Here is a 17,878-nt window from a genome sequence, read left to right as displayed (position 1 = left end):
ACATACCCACGTGGGGGATTTGCCAGGAGTCGGGCGTGAGAAGGGCTAATGCACCCGCTTAAAGGAGTACTGACACGAAATTTCAAAGCTGAGATCCGCTCTAGCAATCAAGTACAACGACAACACAAATAGGTGTCTGTGAATAAATGCATCTTTCTTTCTTTGTAGTTGTGTGTGTGTGTGTGATCTCTCTTTCGCGAACATTACCGAACCGCGCAAATTCAACTGCTGCATTCGCACTTTCACATTCTTCCCCTCGGGGAAATGCGGGGAAATTTTTGTTACAAGATAGCCTACAGCGAATCGGGACACGCCGAGAGCGGACAGTATCCCCATCAGCGCAATCACCAGCGCCGTGCAGATTGCGATACAGACGGCCGGCGAATCTCGCGGGGCTCGTGATTGTGCGCGAGGAAGAAAAAGCAGTTGGCAGCGGGTGCGGGGCGTGCAGCAGCGGCAGTAGCCTCGGCATCGAAGGCGGCTTCCAGCTTCGCCATCATGGACATTGACGAGGAGCACGTCCCGGACGGCCCCGCGGTCGAGGCGGACTCGGAGCTGGCCGCAGTCGCCGCGCGGCTCCCGGTTCCCAAGCGGAGGATGGACGCGCAGGTGAGCTCCAGCTGGCGAGTGGGGCAAGGTCGCTGATCAGTGCCGCACGTTCCGGAGGAGAGTTTTGCAGGAAATTCCGCTGTGGCGGGCCATGTAAGGAGGTTGCAGATATGAATGCGGGCATTCACAAGACCTTTGCGCGCGTGTTGGAGGTATTGAACATGAGAGTGAGAATAACCGTTTATTAGGGGCAAACGATGGTGGTTAAGACTTCACTCGTTCTCGTGGGTTGGCTTAGTTCAGGTACGCTTCTGCCTTTGTAGTCCTCGCGTGGGTGTTCGGATTTTTTCAGCTTGGACGGAGGTGGGCAGCAGTCTGTGTCACTCCTTGGGCGAAGGATTGCGATGGGGGGCCGGTGATGGGGTGTGCTGCCAGTCGCGTATGCATGTGGCAGGGGCTTTTATAGGAGAGGGGCACATATCCTGCTTGGGAAGGGTGAAATAATTTTTTGCAACAGGTTTAAATCCTGTGTCGACATGTGTGACAGAAATGCCACGCAGTTTAAGCAGCAGTGAATGTGACCGTGATGCTATAGTCATATTAGAGGCGTGGGAAGCAGTCGGATTGGTTTTGTGCCGTTACCTCTGCGAAGTTACAATAAATTACGAAAGACGTCGTCAGCCGCGACGAATCTAGCAGGGCCAGCTGTCTATTTGAGCAGAAACCCTGAATTCACCATGAATAAAGTTAAAGTTTAAATACATTTGGCATGTTTTGAACACTTCTAAAGTCTCATGGCCCTCAGTAGGAATACTGACTGCGCTTTTGGACGGTGGCGCTCGTGATGTCACTATCAGCTGTGTTCTGACGGGGAGGTATACTGAGCAGTGTTCCAGGCAGAGCGGCTGTTAGGCCCGTGGTGACGCAAAACTTATCTGGTTAACGTTGCGCTACCTCAGGCTTTTCTGATGATTGACATGCACTTTGTTTGGACAAAGAGGCAGGAACGCAACTTATGCAGAGCCCACACGATTACCCTCCATATGAAGCAGTAAAAATAGCTCCCGCTGAGTGAGATTTGCGTTTGCCAATTGAATTGACAGACATCCCTGACATCCCCCCGCCGTTCCCGCTTTGACACCCAAATTTGTGCCCAACCACGGGAATGCGACCAGAAAAAAAATTAGCAGTGGCTTTCGGCTATGCCAGGATATACGTAGTGAGCTAAGGTTCAACCGATTATTCTTAGCTTTCCTGGCTGTCTAGGATTAGTTGATTATCCTGATTGCTGCTGCTAAACAATTTCCAATCAAATCCAATCCAAGCTAATCCAATCCAGTCTAATTCAATCCAATCCAATCGCCGCGGCGGCGGCTCCGGAGCGCCAGCTGTGCGCCGTGAGACGTCACTGCTCCTCGCGCATGCGCAGCACGGCTCTTCAAGAGCCACGCGAAATTGCTCAACCTCGGCTAGTGTAGCTCACGCTACAAAAATAGACTGACTTTATACGCACGACGTCGTGTGGTCTGGCGGAAGCACTATACGCACGACGTGAGTGACGCGCCAACGCGGCAGCCAAAGCAACCGGCGCCGCGCTGTTTCCAAGCGGCTCTATCGCCCTTTTCCGTCGCACCACGGGTCGCGAAGCCGATGGTTCAAATGACAACCGTACAACGCTCCTCGAAATGGGTTTTCGTTTAGCTTTTGCGCTCCGTATCGCAATAAAAAAAAAGCACAGCTGATGGTATTAATGCAAAGCACGACATAGAACCGGATAATGCATTTATTTCACCTACGATTGCAGCTATGCGACTTATTTAACATGCTCTGTGCCACATTACGTCCTTGACAGACCGACCATATTCCCAATTACCGATGGGAAATTTGGGGCTCTTTATTAACGTTCAGCTCCCTAAAAATAACCTAGGTTATAATTTTCACTCATTTTTTATGTCGGCTTAAAATCTGCATAGTCAATGCAGTTCAGAAGCGCTCGGGTTGCGATTGCATCGAACCCCAACGGATGGCGGTGCTCTTATCCAGCCTCCGAATTAATACTGCGGGGTGGAAGCACCTGTCCTATATTTAGAATTAACACGTATATGGAGGATTACGTTGACCGATAGCTTAAACAATGTGGCAAATTGTTCTACTCATGCGCGTTAAGAAAGTTACAGGTTCAAGTTCAGTTGCAACAAATTATTAAAAAACGAAGTCAGATGCAGCCCCATTTCATTTTATTCTTAAACGGATTTCAGTGACCACATGCAAGCCAATTTTCACCATTTAGAAATAAATACCCACGACATTTCATTTCAAGCACATCCACATGTGTGGAGCAATGCTAACAGCTTTCATGTTTGCTTTGGTCATTAGCCATTTACGTACACTAAAAGACTGAACTCCAAGAACTGCTTGGTTTATGTATACGTCGTGAAGGAACTTCCTTCATGTGCGAAGGGTTCGCGAGCCTGACCCCCCTCGACGATATGACACCGGCACGCAAGAAACAGAAAGAAGCAGTTTATTCCGGACAATAAAACAAAACGGCATACGTAGAAGTATCAGCGTGTAACATAGCAACCGCGACACTCAACAACAAATTGCACCGATCGTTCCGAAAATAATAGGGCGCTTTAATTAACACTCACGGCGATTTCCGCGTCTATTGTCCGATTCTGTTATCGTGATGTCAGAGTCTGTTGTCGCGTTTGTGTACTTCAGTACCTTTTGCAGTCGTTCAAGTCGTACACTTAGCCGCGAATGGACGACGTCCACTGTTTTTGTAGCTTTCACTACGAAAAAGGCGTTGTTCCAGAGCTGAAATTCTCAATGACGGGATCGAAATCGCTAAAGCAACTAAATCGTGCCCCAGCTTCGAATGCCATGCCGCCTCCGTCGAAGCCGCAAAGGGGCTTGGGGAACCCGCCAACCCGTGTGATGAGGGCGCTTTCAGTTTTCAGCAACTGCCGCGTTGGCGCCATAGTCGCGTCGTGCGTATAATGGCTTCCGCCAGACCACACGACGTCGTGCGTATAAAGTCAGTCACAAAAATAACCGACTAAGTGGATACCTACAAACAAACCACAAACGCTGGATGAGCCGCAGAATTCTCTTAACATTAAAATTGCGCCTCGGCATGCCGTAAATAGTCCTCTAACTGCATATCACTTTACCGTTTTGTGAAACTTTTAGTAATTTCACCTCCAGTAAAATGCAACCTACTGGGACGGGCGTATGTCGGAGCACCGCCTTCAATATAAGCATGAAATTGGGGTGAATAGTGGCGCAAGTACGCGGCGGTCGGGTCATTTTGACTAAGGGAAAAAAATTTATTTTGGGGATGACCATAACCTCGTAGGTGGGAGATTGGGGCGGGGAAGGGCTGCACTCGTTGAGGGTTGTTGTTGAACAAATTTGGGTTCCATACGGACCCGTGAAACGTGGGACACGGAAATGAGGAAGGTATGAAGCTGAGTGAGCCGGTACACGTCAATTTACAGCAAATATAAGACGGGGCATAGTAAAGTAATAGACCCTAGCTCTGACTAAGAACAGGTTATTTCTATTAGGAAACATTGCTATATACATTAACAATGAAACATGTTATCCGAGGCATAAGTTCGAGCGAAGTAAAACCATAGTTCTCTGGTACAATGCGCCAGTTGCAAAAGCCAGCTTCCATGAAGGGACCCTGCAACACTTTTTTTATTGAAATCTTAAATTGTGGCAGAACGTAGTCCCCCAAAACACACAGTACTTAGATTATATGGTCGCAAAATACCTCAGCCACAAATTACTGCGGCATGCCCGCCAGATAACTCGTAAACTCGCTATTTTTCTCTTTCCCGGTCTTGACGTTCTTAGAGGGCTGGAATTACGTCACTAAGGCCATGCAGCGGAGGGTGGCCGGTTTTGCTTCAGTTCCAGCAATAAACGGTTTTCGATAGAAACTGCTTAAAAAGGCCACCAAGAGAAAGCATAAATGGAAGGCGTATCTGGTGTGACCAGCAAATCACGCAGTGCCGCACCGTGCTGGCGATACCTACACCCTTCGCAGTGGCTCCAGAGGCGCAGGACAGAGTGAAACCGCTTATCGATAGTGTTGCAGGGTCTTCTGTGTTGCAGGATTAATTTTGATCACCGGGAGATCTTTAACGTGCGCCGAAATCTCGTATACACGGGCGTTTTTGTTTTTCGCCTCCATCAGAAAAGCGGCCCCCGCGGCCGGGAATCGAGTCCGCGTCCTCGCGCTGAGCAGCACAACGCCTTAGCCAATGAGCAAACCGCGACGGGTGGAATGCAAGTAACAGACATTTAATTTGCTTATGCAGCTGCACATAGATTGTATTCTTTCCTTATTATCACACGAACGCCCTTCATTGTCGTACGAATACTAGTAATTCTGATGTTATATGTAATTGAAGCAACAACCTCTGTAACTATAAATCGATTGTATATTTGTGTCGATTGTGTACTTACCATTTCACGCGAACGGCATTCCAGTGAGCGACGAGGTGGTTAATGGTGCAGCTACACAGGTCGGACTATGCTGACCGAACAGCATATGCGATTACGCATGGGTGATGAGATAGTAACCTGGACTATACACAGCTTGTGAGTGGTGGAGCCCGTCCATGCATTGTTACCATAATCAGGCTTGCGTAAATCGTGTTCCTTGCTTGTGGCATGTATGCCAGTTACAGCGGTCGAAGGAAATTCAACAAACGAAGTACTGCTGGGATGGTAACCTCGGCCACATGCATCATGTGCATGGTGGGAGCCTAACACAGTCCGTGCTTTGTTACCGTGATCACGCTTGCATACATTTTAAGTACGGAGCACTTTAGGGGCCCGGCTTGTCGCCGTAGCTCGTCCGGTGTCACGGTATCTAGCGACCGCAGTCACGCGGCGTCACGTGTCCAAGCTGAGGCTTCGAAGAGATAACCGCTTCCCCTGGTCGGGATCGAGCCCGTGACCTTCGCGTTACCAAGCCGATGTCAATGCCATTGCGCCACACAGACACACAATACTCATATGCAAAGTACTGGTGGTGGTTCTTGCTCTGCGCTGTTGCCACGGACGCTGCCGTTGTTATCCGCGAAAAGGTGCAAAATAGTTTAAAGGGCGGAAACAATCATAAACTAACGCAATAATTACCTCAATACAATGAAAACTCAATCCAGCGTCTCTTTACAGGTCATTTCAGAGCGTCGGTGTATCTCTTGACTACTTACAGAACCAACGCCACGCTGATACGGAAACTATTCAAATAGAGGGTGACACAGCCCCTCTGGTGAATCGCTGCTCCGAAGATGACTGCTTTCGCGTTCAGTGGAACTGCTTTAAGTATTTCCTCTTGGCCGCTTGCGGCGCACAGGGCAGCCATCAGCAAGCGGGCGTGCTGCTGTGGCTGATGCTGTTCGTGCTGTGCCGGCTGTCGGCGACCTTCAACCGGCTCGTGATGCTGGCCGTGGGCGCGCTGTACCCGGCCTACCTGTCCTGCAAGGCCATAAGCTCCAAGAACCCGCGCGACTACGTGCGCCTCATGATGTACTGGGTGGTGTTCGCGGGCTTCATGAGCGTCGAGCCGCTCGTGGACCTGCTCTTCGGCTGCTGCCTGCCGCTCTACGCCGAGCTCAAGGTGGCGCTCGTCTTCTGGCTCCAGTCGGGAACCACGCGCGGCGCCAGCCTCGTCTTCCGCAAGTTCGTGCTGCCGGAGTTCAGCAGGCGCGAGCGGCAGATCGACGCCCAGCTCGGACAGCTGCAGGTTCGCGCCTCGCAGGCAAGTTCCCTGCGGCACTTATTGCTGACCACACTGTTGCTGACCTGGCGGATATTGCTAGAGCGGAAGCTTGGACGAGTTGTTGCTAATGCATCGTGGTGATGGAAAGCGGGAACTAGCGACGTGGACAAGAGGAGAAAACAAAAACGACACGGGAGGCTTCGTTTCGCCTTCGTTTTCTTCTCTTGTCACCGTCGTTAGTTCCCGCTTTCCACCAGGTGCCAAGACTGATATTGATATTGATTTCGACCACGTCAAAGCAATACGAGGCGAATCAACCTCCGATGGTTATCCTAACATGCGAATCATTGTTTGGGTTTAAAGAGTTATGTTTACTATAACATCAAATTACTTGAGATTACTTATATTCTTTGCAAAAACAAGAAATTACAAGTGCCTACTTGGAATTTATTGTGCTTACAAGCGTACCCGATTAGTCAGGGCAGTATATGCCTAGAAATGAAATTACTTGCGAATACTCGTATTTTCCAGAAATAACTAAACTTTCTAGGAATTATCTCGCAGATATTGAGCTTAGAAGCAACCCCACATTACTAAGGTCGCTATGCCTCATAATAGACAATTGTGGCGTATCCAAACGCACTTGCAGTTGCAATTTCTTTCTCATCACACCCACTCCCTTTGTACGGTTATTCCAATCGCCGAATGATGCGTGCGTGTGTGTGTGCGCGCGCCTATGGTTTTTTTATTAGGACGTTTTGCAAGTATAATAGCGCATAAACAAGTGTGAAATACACTAGGAAGCCTTAAAGTTATTCCCTGTGGGGAGACCTCTCCTGAATAAGAGCGTAGAAAAGAAGTATTCGTCAGTTGTAATAAACGACCCCGAATAATAGTTCTTAAACCAATTCATGGTTACTAAAACAATCTACACAATGAGATACGAATAATAGTTCTTAAACCAATTCATGGTTACTAAAACAATCTACACAATGAGATAAACACTCGTCAGTAAGCGTGGAATTTTTTTACTAGTGAATGAAACGAAACCGTCACTGACCGTAAAGAACATATTCGGAAAGTCAACAGTCCCAAATGCCAATGAGGGCACAGGGGAGTTATTTTGTCTCCTTTCTTCTGAGTGAGAAAGGGGATTTTGAAATGGTAGGAAAGAAAGTGGAGGAATTTGTGCTCCGGTTGCGCTGCGCGTCCACAAACTTCACATAACGCGTTCCAGACTCTCCCAAAAGAGCGGCAAATTCGAGTGAATGCTTCCTGATTTTCTTGCTTGTTCTTTTGTATATAAGTTCGTGTCTCCATTGCACAATATTAGTGAGCGCTGCTCCAAAAACGTCTTCGTGAAGGAGGCCTGTTTACAAGCTGCCACCCCCCTCCCCTTTCCCCGTGACTGGAGCATCTAGTACTACGTGTCAGCAGGTGTCCACCGGCCATAATCTGCATGGTATCCTAGATGGGGTACCAATAGTGCCAAAGGTAACCGAGGACCTCTCTATAGCGATAGCTTCCACTGTCTCCGCCCTCGCCTCCGCTGCTGCCACGTCTGGCATTCGGTTCGGGGGGGGAGGGGGTGACGTGCATGTCACGGATAGACGTTAACATGTATGCTGGAAAAAAAAAGGGAGAAGTTTTTGCTCTCCAGGTGGAATTCGAGCGAACTACCACAGGATAATACGTCCGACGTCCAACCAACTAAGCTACGGGAGCAAGTGAATTTCTCTCATATTTCAAGTTATGTGTTGATTAGTGTTAAGCGAGTTCAGGAACGTTAGCCAGAAGGTTGTGTCCCACTCGCTGCGCGAATTTAGATGGATTTTTGTTTTGTTTATTACCGTTCCGAAACTTCCATTTTCACGCAAAATAAGACCGCAGCACTCTCTTATACCATCAGTGGACTTCTTGAATATAGGCCTTCGTGCAATGACCATTCAACGAGCACCGCACCCGGAAGCATTGCATATTCATAACAAATATAACATGGAATAAACAAACCCTAGCTTTTTGTTAAACGGTTCGAGCTGAACGCGAGAAATTAAACCTGAACACAACGCCACTGCATTCCATTTTAGACAAACATACATTCTTAAAAATTGCCGCAGGTGGTTTTCACCGCAACACTACAGAATGGCCAATCAGCGTGACCAAATCTGCAAATTTGGTGAATGACGAGGTCCAGCATGCCATCATAGCAAAATATAGTATCTGCGCTATGACAACAGCGGAGATGCATGCCTTGGGCTGTTGTGACAGCGCAGATACTATATTTTGATCTAATCGAATCCTGGGCTTCGTAATTCGCCAAAATTAGATTTTGTCGCGCTGATTGGTCCTTCCTGACTGTTGTGATGAAGCCCACCTGCGGCAATTTTGAAGAGCAGTAAAACTAGGAGTTAAAGTAACCCCGACACCATGTTTATTTCTCACGTACATTTAGGAGTTCACGACGCTTCATTGTTATACGCAGAAATAGGTGCAAAAAGAAGAAATAAAGCACGGTTCAGAAATTAAGAGCTTATTGAGACGAAAGTCACATTTCACGGAACGCCTGGGGACAAAAAATCGTTGTGGGGTAAACATAGTTCGCACAGAAAGTTGGATTCCGAAGCGCGAGCCGGGGATCGGGCGCTGCAATGGAAACAACTGCGCCCGAGGTAGATCGCAGGCGAGGCCTGGCTAGCCGGGAAGTGTAAAGAGCACCGCCAAAGAACGGTCGGCCGCTTCCCCACGGACATTGTGATCCGTATTGAGAGGTGAAGCTCCGCCAAGGCGAACAAGGTTCTCCTGGCGATGGCTACAGCGAACAAAACGAGCTTCCTAGAGGGTTGTCCAGGGTGATGGTGAAATGGTGACGGGCTCGGCGGCGAAGGTCGACGGAAAGTACCACAGCGGAGCACCAGAAGGTCCAACAAGGCTTTCGCCTTCACTTTTACACAACGTCTCCTTCAATTGGGTGTCCACAACACGATAGAGGAAATTATTGAGGCACAACGAGCTGGTCAGCTTACCCGCCTTAGCACCACCCGCACCGGTCGTCACGTGCTCGCCAGCCTGGGATACCCCGAGCCGTCGTCACCTCTCCCACCAAACCCTGTGGCTCTCGCCCCTGTCCTTCGTGCACGTTTACAAGTTGCCCCGCTCCCCAAGAACATGCACGCGGAAACCAACCAGGGCCGACGCCGCGCCCGAGTCGAAGCGCTAGCCCGCAGGTACGGTCAGGACCCACATGTGATTTACACCGACGCAGCCAGTTATCCAGCCAACCCCAACGCTAAAGTGGCAGTGGCCTCTGCAGTTGCTGGCAATGTGTAAACAACTTGCTCTGTACGCACCGATTCCATCAGGGTGGCCGAGGAGACAGCCATAGCATTGGCTGTGTCCCACATCACCACCGCTCGACCCGCGGAAGCTGACGACGACGATACCTGGGCAATTATAACAGACTCGCAAGCCGCCTGCCGGGCATATTCTTCTGGAATCCTCTCCATCCAATCAAACAACATTCTTCGACAATCCGATCCATCCAAGCTTCCCTTCATTCGTATCGTCTGGACCCCTGGCCATGCCTCCCTTCCTGGAAATGAGCACGCACACGCGCTCGCCCGAGAAATGACCCACCGGGCGTCAGGGGAAGCGGACAGACAGATCCGGGGTGGCTCCAAGACATCAGCTTCCATCATCCCATCCCACGAACCTCTCAACTATACAATCACACTCGCCTACTACCGCACACAAAGAAAAACACTACCTCCACCCCACCACTCCCTATCCCGCGCCGACGCCACGTCATGGCGGCAGCTCCAGACACACACGTTCCCAAACTTACACCACAAACACCTCTTCTACCCCACCCAATACGCTGGCAACTGCCCGGCTTACCAGAGCCCCACTCCCACCATCTACCACTCTGTATGGGAGTGTCCGCGTCCACCAGACGGGCTCACCCCTATACGCATCCCCACCCTCTCCTCTTGGGAGGCTGCTCTGTCCAGCACTGCCCCGCAAGACCAACAACGGCTGATCGAGCGGGCCCGCCGGATAGCGTCCGCCATTGGAGTCCTGGACTGAGGACCCCACTCTTCGGCTAACAAATGATCAATAAATGTTTTCACCACCCTCACTTTTTTAAGTAGTTCTAAGTTCCCCTCCCCCCTCCTGACTTTTTTTCTCATTTTTGTTTGCACAAGCCAAAAAATGCAGCGCTACTCTTATATCAAAATTGGAAAAAATGTACTCGCTTTCCCATCCACCCTGATGACGTCGTACTGCAGGGCAAATGAAAGCTGCTGAAAACGTTGCGTTCGAGAATTTTTAAGCCCGTTGTGGCCTGACCCGCGAAGCCCCTTGGTGCACTCCTTGACGGTGTCGTTAGCACGATTAGCACAACTCGTTCGGCGAGCGTCCGCGGCCCCGGAACGCCAGAGGATTAAACCGGCGTTGTCGCACGCCAGCTATTGCGTCGTTGTGTGCTGCTAACTTCTTTGTCCGAACTCTTCAGCACAGTATTAAACTCTTTCTTTGAACAACGGACACTGCTCATATAAAGGCTTAGTTTGAAATTATGTACTGCCTGCTTCTTCACGTGGAGGTGAAAATAAAGGCAAGAAACAGTCGAATATCCAGGTTAAAAAGGTCCTAACACTGTCCCCACCAAGAAACCGTGCGGGGTTCGAACCACTGACCTGTCATATCACGGCCGAGGGCGTAACCGCTCGACTAATTCTGCCAACACCAAAACCAGTAACTACTCATAATATTCAAAACATCGCTGGCGCGTCTAGTTTTGTCGTATTATAAACATTCTTGGAGTGATAACGTTTGTTGCTCATGCACCGCTCCTACAGACGAGTCCCTTCATTCTGATATCAGAAGCATGAAGTGGACTCCCTTATTTAACTAATAGAAAGCTGTCGTACATTCTTGGTCCCCCGACACAAACCACAGAATAATGAGTGGAATGCGCCACGCCACTAGAAAAACAGGCTTCTAAAGTAGTGGTTTACAAAAAAATGGCTTAGTTGGCTATGTCACAAAGCAGCCGATTGTCGCTAGAGAAAAAAGTGTGGTTCATTCTTCTGTCATAGGAATCAGTAAAATACGAAAGTGAAATGTGCAGCCAAATCAGCAGCTGAGCGTGATTTGCGAGTCGGCGGCGGTCTTGTGGGTGTGCTTGGCGAGCGACGTCCTGCTGGCGCGTCGCTTCGGCAAAGGTGTACTGGCGTCATTTCCGTTGCGGATATGACGTCAGGGAAACCTTGGTGTATCCCGGCATAAAACACTTTTGTTTTAAAATGTAAAACTCGAAAACGAACAACCCTAAGTCTAACGTACTTTTTAGTCCTAACGGTTGCTTCCCCGCAAAAAGACCCTGTATGTAGGGGTGCACTCTTTATAGGTAGATTGCTCCGTTTTACTGGCGTCATCTCCGTGACGGAAATGACGTCAGTGAAATCTTGGTGTATCCGGGAATAAAACACTTTCGTGTTAAAACAGTGAGTGTTTTTCAGTTAACGCAACTGTGCTTCCAAGCGCTAAAATACGTCCCCAAAGCTCGAGCGGAATGGAAACCCCGAAGCAGCCAACCACTTCACGCTGCTTGTTGGGTGCAGCGCTTGAGGCGTAGGCGATTATATCTGCCGAGAAGACATGGATATAGCGCCTGCGAGGGAGTTCGCATGCTTAAGGCGACGCGCGCTAACGCTTGGCGATGCTTACAGCGACTCGTTTTAACACGTTGTGGAAAGGAATAGGCGTTTTACGCATGCACTTTATTTTTTGAGTGAGTAGTTGCGTTTCTGTGTCACTTTAAAAAAACCACTAGACGAAGCATTACTTACACGTGTTTTTAAATACAATGGTATATACCAAGTACTGCAAGATAAGACAATTCCCGGCGCTTGTCGTCATACCCGGAGCCCCCGGGTGTGACGTAGCCTCTGCCGCATTTGCGTGTTTTTATACTTCAAAATTTATAACTTTATTGTTACTGCACTGCTCTTGATCATGCTTTTTATTCGCTCTCTACACTACACGAAGAACTGACGTAATCCTTAGAATAATTTGAATAAAAAGCGTTTTAGGGGGTGGGGGCTTTAAAAAGAGTGTTTGCCCTGGGATCAATAACTAACCATTTTCAAGGCACAAAGCAGAGATTGCCAGTAAAGCACGCTACTTCCTTTGCATATACACCTCGTTCCTGCTCTTCCCATTCTGCAGTTTACATTTTGCGTTATGTCGTGAGAGAGAAATAGTGGCGAAGGAAAAAAAATAGTTTAAAATTACCATGAAGACAACATGCAAGTTTGATTCAATACAACGGTTGCCTGGACTCTGAAGCAATTGTAAAAACTTACCCCAAAATTGCAGAAACCGTGTAATGCCTATATAAAAGGACAAACAACGAAGCTTTCATCAACACCCATTCCATTCATACAAAGGTCAAATTAAAATATTTCAACCTTCAAGAAATAGTGGCGACCTTCCTGCTACCTTTCCGCCTGTTCTTTATGACGCCACATATGCTACCCTGTACATATTATTGGTGCAACGTTGAGGGACAAGAAGGAAGTGGAGTGGATGAGGGAACAAAGGCGTGTTAAGGGTATATTACAAAAAATTAAGAAGAAAGAAACGTGGGCAGGACGTGTAATGGGAAGGCAAGATAACCGTTGGTCATTAAGGGTAACAGACTGGATCCCTTGAGAAGGCAAGCGGGGCCGGGGGTGGCAGAAAGTGAGATGGGCAGATGTGAAGAAGACGTTTGCGGGGGTGAATTGGTCGCAGTTAGCACAGGACCGGGATAAATGGAGATCCCTGGGAGAGGCTTTTGCCCTGCAGTGGGTGTAGGCAGGCTGATCTTGTAGTGCACACAATGAACAGTGCGTTGCCTTGTGATTCTCTTCCTCGCATGGCAACCGACAGAAATGGCGAATTTTGCACCATAAAATCCTGGCGATACTTACCCAGTATCTCTACAGCGTGGCTACAGTAAATTGCATTCGTGTCGCAATTGCTGTCAAGTGTCAATTAGACGTGTGTCGCTAAAAGTCCTAAAGAAGTGTTTGCTGCCCACCAAAGGAAATGGAAGTTTTACGCGAAGAGAGCCTTTGGACGTGGGTTAAAGGGCCCCGGCAACATCGTAAATGCTTTCAAAACGTATACGCAGCAAATACATCCAGCACTTAAATTAACCTCTCCCACAAATTGCTGGTCTATGCCCATCGGATAACTTCGAAACCCGCTCAAAAGATTTTCCTGTGTCCCAAAACGTGGCGTCTTTCGAGCTCTGGAATCAAGTCATTCCAGAAGTAACGTAGAAAACAGGGCTAGTCGCTACTCTTCTGGATGCAGAGTTGCCGTATCTTGATGAGAGTGGAACATGAGAACGTGGGCCTGCGCAGTTGCTTTTACGGGGTTCATGTGTCATCTTATCTTTGTTTTATACCTTCGATGGCTTATATTTGTGTCTCTTCAATAAAAGCTTTTTTGGACCAGCGTTTGTCCACTGGTTTCGTCCCCTTTGTCCCGTTATTGGCGTGCTGGGAGGATAAATAGGTCACTACAGCAATGTAGCGGCTGCTGGCCGCTTCCTGTCTCTTGCAGGAATGAACGCATCCGATAGCCACTTCAGAAAAAAAGTCACAAAGCAAAGCAGAAACAGAAGGCGCAGAGTTCTGCTGCGACGAGCAAATTACGCAATGTCGTACCATGGTGTTTATAATTGTAGCTTTGACAATACTTCCACACGCGAAGTGTTGCCGAGTCCCTTTAATACCTACTCGCCTCCTGCCGTCTCCGCCAGGTGGGCATGACAGCGGCGCACTACCTGAGCACAGTGGTGATGCAGACGGTGTTTAGCCACATCCGGGACAACCGCAGCGTGGCCGACCTCATCTCGTCCGAGCTCAAGTTGAGCCTGAATGATCCCGGCGAGGGCTCGTCCTCCGTGGACGACCCCACAGAGATGGCGCTGGGCGACCAGGGAGGCCGCCGGGGCCCCCATCGCCGCGCCGGCGCCGAAGAGCCCAAGAGGCGCAAACTCACCAACACCACCGCATAGGCCTCCCCAACTACGCCTCCCAGGAAGAACCGGGAAGGGACGACGTGTTTTCGAACCAAACCTAATTTTAAACTGTCGTGGGAAATTGCGCTCCTTCAGCGTGGGTGAACTTGTGCACACACAGTGTCCGCTTTACTGCTCCAGGTTGCCTAGCGACTGGATAGGTCAGATTTTTTTCTGTGCTCGACTATCCTCGACGTTGTGCCCTCCCGCTTATGGTCCACCCTCGAAGACTACATAGTGGTGATGGCGCTGAGCACATGAAGGACACATCGCACGCCGCAGTGCCCAAGTTTAGCACAATTTTTATAATGGTACATTGGTTATTTTTTAACAAGCATATCAGGCACAAATTAAGGAGCTTAGGTAGCCGCGTGGGTTAGGAACAAAAATTTCATGCTCGACCATCCAGGGGAACCTTGTGCTCTGGGACGCTGCTACTTCTTTCGTCTTTTATAATAAAATTGCCGATCGCGTCTGCTGCCCTAATAGTCGTTTCTCACTTGTCAAGCACAGCGTACTGTGTAGTCGCGATTACTTGCGGCTGTTAATTGTGTTTGTTAAACCCCCAAAAAACAGCGGCCTATTTATTTCACGCCACGGTGATTTGCAAGCTGCGGGATGTCAATGGTTCGATGGCCCGTGTATTGAGAGACTGTGGGCTCTTCTGGAGGCAGACTTGGCGAGCAGACTCGGGAGGATTATACAGCCAGGGTGTCAGACTTCAGTGCGGTTATCAAAATTTCAAACTGTTGGCGCTTGACGCGCCGAAGCTATATACAACTGGGCCGTGAGGCACGCCGCATACTGAATAGCTATGAACAGGTAATTTCGACCACCCGGGTATTGAACGCGCGCGCAAATCTGGGCATGATTGGCAGCGCTTTTCTCCTCAACCAGAAAGACAAGCGCGGCGGCCGTCATGAAACGCACTAAGACAGCTGGAAAGCCAATATCGGCTCCTCGACAACTACACACATTATGGAGTGAAAAAAAGGGGTGGGGGGAAAGTGGATACTGTAAAATTACAAGCATGGCGGTAGCCTCCCTTTTCCCTGTATATGTAAAGTCTATTTAAAAACGGTGTTTCCGTGATGACTGAACCGTAGGCATTGGTCCTACTTTGGAGCCAGTTAAGGCCGCCGCGATGGGGTTAGGAGCACGGGTGGAGACATCCAGCTGTGAAAAATGCTATACAACACAGTTTGCTCTCGCAACTGAATAGACCTGCCACAAGAATGGTAGTTCCCAAAGAGCAGTGGAGATTCATGCGCATGACGAGTGCACTCATTTGGTTCGCATTGAACTTTCCTACATTTTATGCGCGGCTAAAAAAATCTTGATGTGTGCGACGGGGCGCTGAGGCACTCTTTCGGGCTTCAGCGCTGAATACATGGGATTGAGTACACACAGTCCTTTGCAACAAATATATTGGTTCTCCTTTCACGAATATTTAGCAAGCCCGCTGGTTATTTTACTCAAGAAATGGCTGAAGATGTGTGACAGCAGGAATGGCGGGAGTAGAGATTACAGTTACAGCCTGTAAGATCTGATCGCACCTGATAAGGGGGATTCGCCTTTGGCGATGGTAGCCGCTGTCAGACGTAGAAAAAGAAAACGACGCCTGCGCGCATATAAGTTGGCCTGTGCGCATATAAGTCACATAACATTCTGGCTTCAGAAGAACGGGGGAAATTTTAAAAAAGCTGACGTAACCGGCCAGTGATGCGCACAAACGCGCTAAAAGTTTGTTTCTCTCTCTCTCTCTCTCTCTCTCTCTTTCTTGAACTTGAACGAATTTTTTTCTTTTTTTTTTCTCACAAGATACTGATTGAATGGGTTCCGCGTGACGTACTGACGGCTCACTGCAAGGCCGACGTAGAGGCCCGGCTAGCACTCTCCATTCCAACTCCGACTTCCCCGTTAGACCTGGATGATGCCACTCTCCTGCTGACTAGAAAGGAACACCTCCGGTGCCACACACGTGCTTTAATTCCACCGTGTGCTGCCAACCTCCCCCCGGTCTTACCCGTGCCGAGGAGGTTGCGCTTAGGAGGATCCGGGTGGGGGTGGCCTTAACTCACGCCTCGACCCACCAATGGCTTCACTTCAAGGATTCTTTTAGACATCCCGGTTGCCCAGTTTGCCACCGCAGCGATGCAATAGCCGACATACACCACTTGCTGTGGTCTTGCCTCGCTTTGCGTGCTACGTGACTGCGACATCTTGCAGCGACGAGCCTCCGCGTGGGCCCCATCATCGTTCCCCATCATATATGGGCCCCATCATCTATGGGCCCCATCATCGTTCCCTCCCAGACTTTATACGCGAAGTGAACATTTTCATTTTCATCTAACAAACTTTCCTCATCATCAACTCCTACTCCATATCTATGCCCTGTGGCAAAGTAAACGCTCACAAAAATTTCTTCTGTTCCACTGTTTTGCATCGTATGATTGATTACAATGAAAAAAGACTTCTTCTTGGCCAATCCCCTGAGAAGGTATGTGCAATTTTTTGGGCCACCACCGCCACGACCACTGGTCAGTATACGCGAATCCACTCAGGAGGATTGAACTATAACCTAGAAGTGGTTGCAGCGCTGTACCACTTTACGCCGAAGCTGTTATAGCTAAATCCCTAATCCCTCGTTTCTTGCGTACGTCGGACAAGAAAACCCCCTCGTTGTCGCATCTCCTGGTCCGGGGATAGGTGCACGTGCCGTGGTGCACCACACGTGTTCTCTTTTCGCGCTGTAGGCACAATGCCTCCTTCGGCCACCTGTTCGGCCCCGGCTCTTTATATTTTCATGTAAGATGACGTATATTGCCTGTGAAAATATTGCCTTCCCGGCAATTCACGTGCGCTTAGAATTTAAGCCGACCTAGAAAACATTTAGCTCCAATCTACGCTGTGAAGGTGGTTGAACTGTGGAGCTTCAAACGACACCCACAACGATTTCCCTTGCGACGTCACCTGCATTCACACGAGTGGCTCTACAAAGAGTGAAACCAGAGAATCTGGCACCTGTTACCTGTATTTCGCAGGGGCGGCGTCCGTGTAACCGAGTGAGTGAACGCAGCAGCGACAACAAAAAGAAACATCCCCCTCGCGAGGGGCACGATCAAATGTAGAGCATTTCCGCGGGGGGCGCGCCTGCTAGTCGTATGGATTACGTATTGGTTGTTGTTGTTGTAATTGTTGTCTTCCAGCGTAGACATTGTCGATGAAGTCGATGGTGAAACGTGAAACGTGCCGTGAACCCCCTGCCGCGGCTATGACGCAACGTGGAGCGGCTATGACGCAACGTGGCGCGGCTATGACGCAACACAATCCAACACAATCCACTTTAATCCAATCCAAACCAATCCAAGCCAAGCCAAGCCAATCCAATCCAAGCCAATCCAATCGAACCCAATCCAATGCCCCTCGCGAGAGAGTGTTATAGCGCCGAAATCGCGCCACCACACAAACGCGTGATGTTGACGTCACGATCACGCCACAGATGT

The 17,878-nt window shown here is 49.2% G+C and overlaps 1 protein-coding gene across 1 annotated transcript; it reads left to right on the top strand.

Moving 5' to 3' along the window:
• Positions 1–361: 361 nt before the first annotated feature.
• On the top strand, positions 362–14,801 carry LOC144145579 (uncharacterized). Its single transcript, XM_077677230.1, has 3 exons — positions 362–609; positions 5,930–6,334; positions 14,112–14,801. Exons 1-3 carry the CDS (start codon positions 499–501, stop codon positions 14,367–14,369), a joined length of 774 nt encoding a protein of 257 aa, XP_077533356.1. The 5' UTR covers positions 362–498; the 3' UTR covers positions 14,370–14,801.
• The last annotated feature ends 3,077 nt before the right edge of the window (positions 14,802–17,878 follow it).

The sequence above is a fragment of the Haemaphysalis longicornis genome, unplaced genomic scaffold (genome assembly GCF_048455015.1).
Source record: "Haemaphysalis longicornis isolate Haplotype H1 unplaced genomic scaffold, Haemaphysalis longicornis Haplotype H1 scaffold_7, whole genome shotgun sequence".
Lineage (NCBI taxonomy): Eukaryota > Metazoa > Arthropoda > Arachnida > Ixodida > Ixodidae > Haemaphysalis > Haemaphysalis longicornis.
Note: the sequence above shows the minus strand (reverse complement) of the source record. Positions and strands in the feature narration are given on the sequence as shown.

Bases quoted from the DNA above. Each gene is read 5' to 3' on its own strand.
- LOC144145579 (XM_077677230.1), top strand. From the start codon at position 499: ATGGACATTGACGAGGAGCACGTCCCGGACGGCCCCGCGGTCGAGGCG. The intron at 610-5,929 runs GTGAGCTCCAGC...TGCGGCGCACAG, and splicing joins AGCGGAGGATGGACGCGCAG to GGCAGCCATCAGCAAGCGGG. The intron at 6,335-14,111 runs GCAAGTTCCCTG...CGTCTCCGCCAG, and splicing joins TGCAGGTTCGCGCCTCGCAG to GTGGGCATGACAGCGGCGCA.